Source organism: Misgurnus anguillicaudatus, chromosome 23 (assembly GCF_027580225.2).
Source record: "Misgurnus anguillicaudatus chromosome 23, ASM2758022v2, whole genome shotgun sequence".
Classification (NCBI taxonomy): domain Eukaryota; kingdom Metazoa; phylum Chordata; class Actinopteri; order Cypriniformes; family Cobitidae; genus Misgurnus; species Misgurnus anguillicaudatus.
Window position 1 is genome coordinate 38,497,583 of NC_073359.2, and position 9,182 is coordinate 38,506,764.

Consider the following 9,182-nt stretch of genomic DNA (forward strand, 5'->3'; position numbering starts at 1 on the left):
TGGAAAATGCCAAACAAGGTATTGTTGCGATCGGCAAAACCAGTGAATAAAATGTCACAAAGAAAATGTATATCAGTCAAAGTATTCTGAAGATATAAGCAGTTCTATAAGAACTGTTATAGTTTATAACCCCTAGGTGGCGCTGTACTCTGACTTCCCAGGTAACTTCAGGACATCATGCCGAAGCTCCCTAACTATTTTTGCACGAATATGTCCAATAGTTCAAAAGATATAACAATTTATGTCCAATTTCAAAATGGCGGACAGGTGGTGTGGTCAAACCCGACATAATACATATCGACAGATTCGGCATGAGCCAAGGAATCCGTAAACACCAAGATCATAATTTTCTGACAAACATTTCAGTAGTTATGGGCAAAAAAAGCCATTTTCCATATCTCATGACCCATAGGTGGCGCTGTCACCAAATTTGGCATGGACCCCCAGTTTATGGTCGACATGACGTGTACGAAATTTCATTTAAATTGATGAAAGAATGACAGAGATACAGCCTCAGAACTATTTTTGTGTCAACCTCGTTAAGTTTGCGCATTTATTACTTTTGAACAAAGATAAATATCAAAATTCTGTTTGGTCATTTCTGTGCGGCTCACCCCAAAGTTCACCTGTGCCAAATTTCATAACAATTGAACCAAATTTGAAGGAGGAGTAGCGAATAAACGGAATACTGTACATTTCAAAATGGCCACTACTGTAATGGGTGGAGTTTTACTGTAAGGTATTAAAAACAACAAGCATGAGGAGAGCAATCACGTGTACTAATTAGAATTTTCATAGATCAAGCGGATCAGCAGTTATAACCATTTGAACATTGCATTTTTGCACTGCTGGTGGCGCTATAGAGTTAGTACTAGAGACCCCATTTTTGGTCACATGACTTTTTAAGACCACCACTACAACTATGCCAAATTTCATCATTTTCCTATGTACGGTTCATAGGGCTGCAATAGACGCCTATGGCTAAGAAGAGGAAGCAGAATAATAATAATAATAAATATAGCTGCAAGCAGCAATTGCGGGGTCAAGCACCTTCAGCGCAATGAGGACCCAAAGCGCAGCAAAAACCACACGACGCAGCAAATGCGCAAAACGCAGAAAGCGCGCAATACAGAGCCCGAACCCGAAGCAACGCAAATGCAGAGCAGAACCACTGCAGTGCGGAGGAACAACAGAAAAGATGGCAAAAATATAACACTTGTGGAAAACCAGACAGGTCGAAAAGAACGTGTTAAAGGGAACACAAAAGGAAATCTCAATAAGTGAAAGTAAGAGCTGAGATTCGAACCCATGACCTCATGTTCCCAAAGCACAGCACTAACCGCATGCGCCACTGAGTAAACGATTAAACCACTGAGTTGGTGTGTCCAATGTATAGAATACAGCTTTACAGCTATAAACATTGATATCCAGCAATTACCAAAAGTGTAGAAATGACAACAGAGAGCACATATAACTGAAATACAATGTATAGTATGAGAATCACAAAACAAAATACCACTGCTAATGGGATTCGAACCCATGACCTCAGAATCTCATGGCATGTGATTAACCAGATGCGCAACTCAGTTAACACAGCTCAAGGGGCAGCAAAAAAACAGCTTAGGTGCTACACAGATGCAGAACTGACAGTGCAGAGCAGAACTATCAGAAATACAATGTATATGAGAATCAAAAAGCTCAAATGAGATTGAAGACAAGAACATCATTCTGTATAGTAATTCTTTACAATGTAATATACAGTCACATTAATTTACTATGACAAAAACACAACATCACAGGCACGGTCAACTTTGGAGTGGTATTTCTAAGAAAGAGAACAGAATATCAAAAATCTGTTCGGTCATTTCTGTGCGGATTGCTGCAAACATTATACGAGCAGTACCTGGCATAAAATAAACAAAATTTGTAAAAGGAGTAGCGAAAAAATCATCTACCATATGCTTTACAATAACACATGAACAGAATGTTGGAAAATGACAAACGAGGCATCGTTGCAATCGGCATAAACCAGTGAATACACTTTCACAAAGAAATTAATATCAGACAAAGTATTCCGAAGTTATAAGCAGTTCCATAAGAACTGTTATAGTTTATAACCCCTAGGTGGCGCTGTACTCTGACTTCCCAGGTACCTTCAGGACATCATGTCGAAGCTCCTTACTAATTTTTGCGCGAATATGTCCAATAGTTCAAAAAATATAACAAATTATGTAAAATTTCAAAATGGCGGACAGGCGGTTCGGTCAAACCCGGCATAATACACATCGACAGATGCGGCCTGAGGTAAGCAATCCATAGACATCAAGATCATAATTTTCTGACAAACAGTTCAGAAGTTATGGGCAAAAATAGCCTATTTTATTATCTCATGACCCATAGGTGGCGCTGTCACCAAATTTTGCATGGACCCCAAGTTCATGGTCCACATGAAGTGTACCAAATTTCATTTCAATTGATCAAAGAATGACCGAGCTACAGCTTCAGAACCATTTTTGCGTCAACCTCGTTAAGTTTGCGCATTTATTACTTTTAAACAAAGATAAATATCAAAATTCTGTTCAGTCATTTCTATGCGGCTCACTCCAAAGATCATCTGTGCCAAATCTCATAAGAATTGAACCACATTTGAAGGAGGAGTAGCGAAAAAACAAAATACTGTACATTTCAAAATGGCCGCTACTGTAATGGGTGGAGTTTTACTGTAAGGTATTAAAAACAACAAGCATGAGGAGAGCAATCACGTGTACTAAGTAGAATTTTCATAGATCAAGCGGATCAGCAGTTATAACCATTTGAACATTGAATTTTTGCACTGCTGGTGGCGCTATAGAGTTAGTACTAGAGACCCCATTTTTGGTCACATGACTTTTTAAGACCACCACTACAACTGTGCCAAATTTCATCATTTTCCTATGTACGGTTCATAGGGCTGCCATAGACGCCTATGGCTAAGAAGAAGAAGAAGAAGCAGAAATATAGCTGCAAGCAGCAACACGGGGTCAAGCACCTTCGGCGCAATGCACACAAAGCACAGCAAGCTCACAATGCACAGCAAGCACACAAAGCACAGCAAGCTCACAAAGCACAGCAAGCACACAAAGCACAGCAAGCACACAGAGCACAGCAATTACACAAATCACAGCAGGCACACAAAGCACAGCAAGCTCACAAAGTACAGCAAGCTCACAAAGCACAGCAAGCTCACAAAGCACAGCAAGCACACAAAGCACAGCAAGCACACAAAGCACAGCAAGCACACAAAGCACAGCAATTACACAAATCACAGCAAGCTCACAAAGCACAGCAAGCTCACAAAGCACAGCAAGCACACAAAGCACAGCAAGCACACAAAGCACAGCAATTACACAAATCACAGCAGGCACACAAAGCACAGCAAGCTTACAAAGCACAGCAAGCACACAAAGCACAGCAAGCTCACAAAGCACAGCAAGCTCACAAAGCACAGCAAGCTCACAAAGCACAGCAAGCACACAAAGCACAGCAAGAACCACCATAATGCAGAGCAACAACAGCAAACATGGAAAAATAGAACACATGTGAACTACAGACAGGTTGAGAAGAATTGATGAGGAAGAACAAAACGTCATGACTAAGGTGGGATTTGAACCCAGGAACTCAGAATCTCAATGCATGTGGTTTAACTAGATGCGCCACTCAGTTGACACAGACCATGAGGCAGCAGACAAGAGATTAGAGAGCTGAAAGGATTAACATATGTCAATCACCAAAGATGCAGAAAGACACAGCAGAAGCACCATAATGCAGAGCAACAACAGCAAACATGGAAAAATAGAACACATGTGAACTACAGACAGGTTGAGAAGAATTGATGAGGAAGAACAAAACGTCATGACTCAGGTGGGATTCGAACCCAGGAACTTAGAATCTTAATGCAATTGGTTATCTAGATGCGCCACTCAGTTGACACAGTTCATGAAGCAGCAGACAAGAGATTAGAGAGCTGAAAGGATTAACATGTCAATCACCAAAGATGCAGAATTGACACAGCAGAAGTGGAAATAACAGAAATACAATGTACATTAGTTCAAGTGAAATTGAAGACAAGCAGATCATTATGTATAGTGATGCTATACAATGTAATATACAGTCACATTAATTTATTACAATGACAAATAGACAACGTCACAGGCACGGTCAACTTTAGAGTGGTATTTCTAAGAAAGAGAACAGAATATCAAAAATCTGTTCGGTCACATCTGTGCGGATTGCTCCAAACATTATACGAGCAGAACCTGACATAAAATACACAAAAATTGTAAAATGAGTAGCGAAAAAATCATTTACCATATGCCTTACAATAACACATGAACATAATGTTGGAAAATGACAAACGAGGTGTTGTTGCGGTCGGCATAAAACAGTGAATCCAATTTAACAAAGAATATGTATATCAGACAAAATATTCAGAAGTTATAAGCAGTTCAATAAGAACTGTTATAATTTATAACCCCTAGGTGGCGCTGTACTCTGACTTCCCAGGTACCTTCAGGACATCATGTCGAAGCTCCTTACCATTTTTTGCACGGATATGTCCAATAGTTCAAAAAATATAACAATTTATGTGAAATTTCAAAATGGCGGACAGGCGGTTTGGTCAAACCCCGCATAATTCACATCGACAGATGCGGCATGAGGTAAGCAATCCATAGACATCAAGATCATAATTTTCTGACAAACAGTTCAGAAGTTATGGGCAAAAATAGCCTATTTTATTATCTCATGACCCATAGGTGGCGCTGTCACCAAATTTGGCATGGACCCCAAGTTCATGGTCCACATGAAGTGTACCAAATTTCATTTCAATTGATCAAAGAATGACCGAGCTACAGCTTCAGAACCATTTTTGCGTCAACCTCATTAAGTTTGCGCATTTATTACTTTTGAACAAATATAAATATCAAAATTCTGTTCGGTCATTTCTATGCGGCTCACTCCAAAGATCATCTGTGCCAAATCTCATAAGAATTGAACCACATTTGAAGGAGGAGTAGCGAAAAAACGAAATACTGTACATTTCAAAATGGCCGCTACTGTAATGGGTGGAGTCTTACTGTAAAGTATCAAATTCAATAAGTGGGATGAGAGCAATCACGTGTACTAAGTAGAATTTTCATAGATCAAATGTATCATTAGTTATAACAGTTCGAACATTGAATTTTTGGACTACTGGTGGCGCTATAGAGTTACAGCTAAAGACCCCATTTTTGGTCACATGACTATTTATGACCATCTCTACAACTGTGCCAAATTTCATCATTTTCCTATGTACGGTTCATAGGGCTGCCATAGACTCCCATTGGGGAAAAATAATAATAATAAATATAGCTGCAAGCAGCAATTGCGGGGTCAAGCACCTTCAGCGCAATGAGCACCCAAAGCACAGCAAAAACCACACGACGCAGCAAATGTGCAAAGCGCAGAAAGTGCGCAATACAGAGCCCGAACCCGAAGCAAAGCAAATGCAGAGCAGGATCATTGCAGTGCGGAGCAACAACAGTAAAGATGGCAAAAATATAACACGTGTGGAAAACCAGACAGGTCGAGAAGAACGTGTTAAAGGAAACGCAAAAGGAAATCTCAATAAGTGAAAGTGAGAGCTGGGATTCGAACCCATGACCTCAGGTTCCCAAAGCATAGCAGTTAACGCATGCGCCACTGAGTAAACGGTTAAACCACTGAGTTGGTGTGTCCAAGCTATAGAATAGAGATATAGAGCTGTAAACATTGATATCCAGCAATTACCAAAAGTGCAGAAATGACAACAAAGAGCACAAATAACTAAAATACAATGTATTGTATGGAAATCACAAAACTTAAGTGAGAAAAAAAAGTTAAGACATAAACCACTGCACATGGGTTTGAACCTATGAACTCAGGTTCCCAAGGCACACAAGTTACCGCATACGCCACTGAGTAAACGATTAAACCACTGACTAGGTGTGTCCAAGCTATAGAATAGAGATATAGAGCTGTAAACATTGATATCCAGCAATTACCAAAAGTGCAGAAATGACAACAGAGAGCACAAATAACTGAAATACAATGTATTGTATGAAAATCAATAAACTTAAGTGAGAAAAAAGTTAAGACAAAATATCACTGTACATGGGATTCGAACCCATGACCTCAGGATCTCATGGCATCTGGTTAACCAGATGCGCAACTCAGTTAACACAGCCCAAAGGGCAGCAAAAAACAGCTTAGGTGCTGCAAGGATTGACATATGCCAATCAACACAGATGCAGAACTGACAGTGCAGAGCAGAACTAACAGAAATACAATGTATATGAGAATCAAAAAGATCAAGTGAGATTGAAGACAAGAAGATCATTCTGTATAGTAATGCTATACAATGTAACATACAGTCACATTAATTTACTATGACAAATAGACAACGGCACAGGCACAGTCAACTTTGGAGTGGTATTTCTAAGAAAGAGAACAGAATATCAAAAATCTGTTCGGTCATTTCTGTGCGGATTGCTCCAAACATTATACGAGCAGCACCTGGCATAAAATAAACAAAATTTGTAAAAGGAGTAGCGAAAAAATCATGTACCAAATGCTTTACAGTAACACATGAACAGAATGTTGGAAAATGACAAACGAGGTATCGTTGCAATCGGCATAAACCAGTGGATACAATTTCACAAAGAAATTAATATCAGACAAAGTATTCAGAAGTTATAAGCAGTTCCATAAGAACTGTTATAGTTTATAACCCCTAGGTGGCGCTGTACTCTGACTTCCCAGGTACCTTCAGGACATCATGTCGAAGCTCCTTACTAATTTTTGCGCGGATATGTCCAATAGTTAAAAAAATATAACAAATTATGTGAAATTTCAAAATGGCGGACAGGCGGTTCGGTCAAACCCGGCATAATACACATCGACAGATGCGGCATGAGGTAAGCAATCCATAGACATCAAGATCATAATTTTCTGACAAACAGTTCAGAAGTTATGGGCAAAAATAGCCTATTTTATTATCTCATGACCCATAGGTGGCGCTGTCACCAAATTTGGCATGGACCCCAAGTTCATGGTCCACATGAAGTGTACCAAATTTCATTTGAATTGATCAAAGAATGACTGAGCTACAGCTTCAGAACCATTTTTGCGTCAACCTCGTTAACTTTGCGCATTTACTACTATTGAACAAAGATAAATATCAAAATTCTGTTCGGTCATTTCTGTGCGGCTCACTCCAAAGATCATCTGTGCCAAATCTCATAAGAATTGAACCACATTTGAAGGAGGAGTAGCGAAAAAACGAAATACTGTATATTTCAAAATGGCCGCTACTGTAATGGGTGGAGTTTTACTGTAAAGTATCAAATTCAATAAGCGGTATGAGAGCAATCACGTGTACTAAGTAGAATTTTCATAGATCAAGCGGATCACCAGTTATAACCATTTGAACATTGAATTTTTGCACTGCTGGTGGCGCTATAGATTTAGTGCTAGAGACCCCATTTTTGGTCACTTGACTTTTCAGTACCACCTCTACAACTGTGCCAAATTTCATAATTTTCCTATGTACGGTTCATAGGGCTGCCATAGACTCCCATTGCGGAAAAATAATAATAATAATACTGACAATTCCAATAGGTGTCTCAGCACCTTCGGTGCTTGACCCCTAATAATACTAACAGAAACAATAGGTGTCTCAGCACCTTCGGTGCTTGACCCCTAATAATAATAATACTAACAATTCCAATAGGTGTCACAGCACCTTCGGTGCTTGACCCCTAATAATACTAACAATTCCAATAGGTGTCACAGCACCTTCGGTGCTTGACCCCTAATAATAATAATACTAACAATTCCAATAGGTGTCACAGCACCTTCGGTGCTTGACCCCTAATAATACTGACAATTCCAATAGGTGTCTCAGCACCTTCGGTGCTTGACCCCTAATTACAGTATATCAACATTTTACTATCTACAAATAGTAACAGTAACAAAAAGTTTTCTTTAAAATTATTTCACTAAAACTACAACTTTTAAAAGGTTAAAAAAACCTGCATCCACTTTGCAGTCTTTCTAACAAGAATATTCTCCCACAAAGCATACGTTTCTTGATCTTCATGTACGTTTTATGGACTAATTTCAAACTTACACTGAGCACCCTGCATACAGCTGACTTTATTGACTGTAATCCTGGATTGCAAAGACAACATTATGTGCACATGGTCGACGTAATTGCTGATGATAGTAATAATATTCTACATAATGTTAGTAATAATATTCTACATAATGTTCTGTTTTATAGAGGCGTAACTGGAAATACCACATTGAGCTATTTGCTTCACACAACGTTACTTGCTGTTCGTGTATAGCCTGTTTTCTTGATAACATCGAGGCAAAAGTTTATTACCCTTCGGTCTATTGAAAATAATCGGGGGCCAAGTAGGCTTGACGCCGTTGTCCAGTTTACTTACCCAGGGTGCTGGGACAGCAGTACTCTTCAAAACACGTTTCTTCCTCTGTCCTGGGCAGGGAGAAACATAGTCGTCGTCGCTGAAGTGTGCACTGCAAACGCGAAGCTTCTTTATCTTCGCCAGTTTAGTGTTCACATTGAAGCCCAGAGCAATGAGCCAAAGTCGCCTCAGAGCAACATCTGCCACAGGAAATCTTTGAAATGTGTGAGGAGAAAGCGCCACATCTTTGTTTGTACAGTTCGGATAGTCACAAGTCCGCACCATTTTGTACAAAGCTTGTACAAACTGATCGCTCTTGGTGAGTAGCTATGTTAGCTCGTTCGTGTAGCTGTTCTGAGCACGCAAACACACCTGTAAACACTGCCGAACAACTGAAAAAGTGGTGTGCGCCTGCGCAGCTCGCAGCTGGCTGTGGGTAGCGGCAGCGCGCAGTGATATGACGGGGAAGAAAATAGTGCCAAGCCATTACGAGGTCTGACCTCTCCATAGACAGCGGTTTTGTGCTTCAAATATATATCTCTTTTGAACACATATTGATTTGAGAAGAAAAAAGCTTTATTGCCGTGACCCCAGCAAACTTGCCGGACTAATTTAATCTTGACAAAAACGGGACCGGAGCTCGGCTCACAGGACGCTGTCGCGCGTAAGTCATGGTCAATGCACCACACTGCTTAT

General features: G+C 39.9%; 1 protein-coding gene across 1 annotated transcript in view; it reads right to left on the bottom strand.

Moving 5' to 3' along the window:
- LOC141359513 (uncharacterized) overlaps positions 1–8,931 on the bottom strand; it is a 38,288-nt gene extending 29,357 nt beyond the window's left edge. Inside the window, exon 1 of the mRNA XM_073862099.1 lies at positions 8,508–8,931. Within this exon, the coding sequence (XP_073718200.1) occupies positions 8,508–8,771 (264 nt within the window). The 5' untranslated portion in view covers positions 8,772–8,931. The remainder of the gene's footprint in view (positions 1–8,507) is intronic.
- Positions 8,932–9,182: the final 251 nt, after the last annotated feature.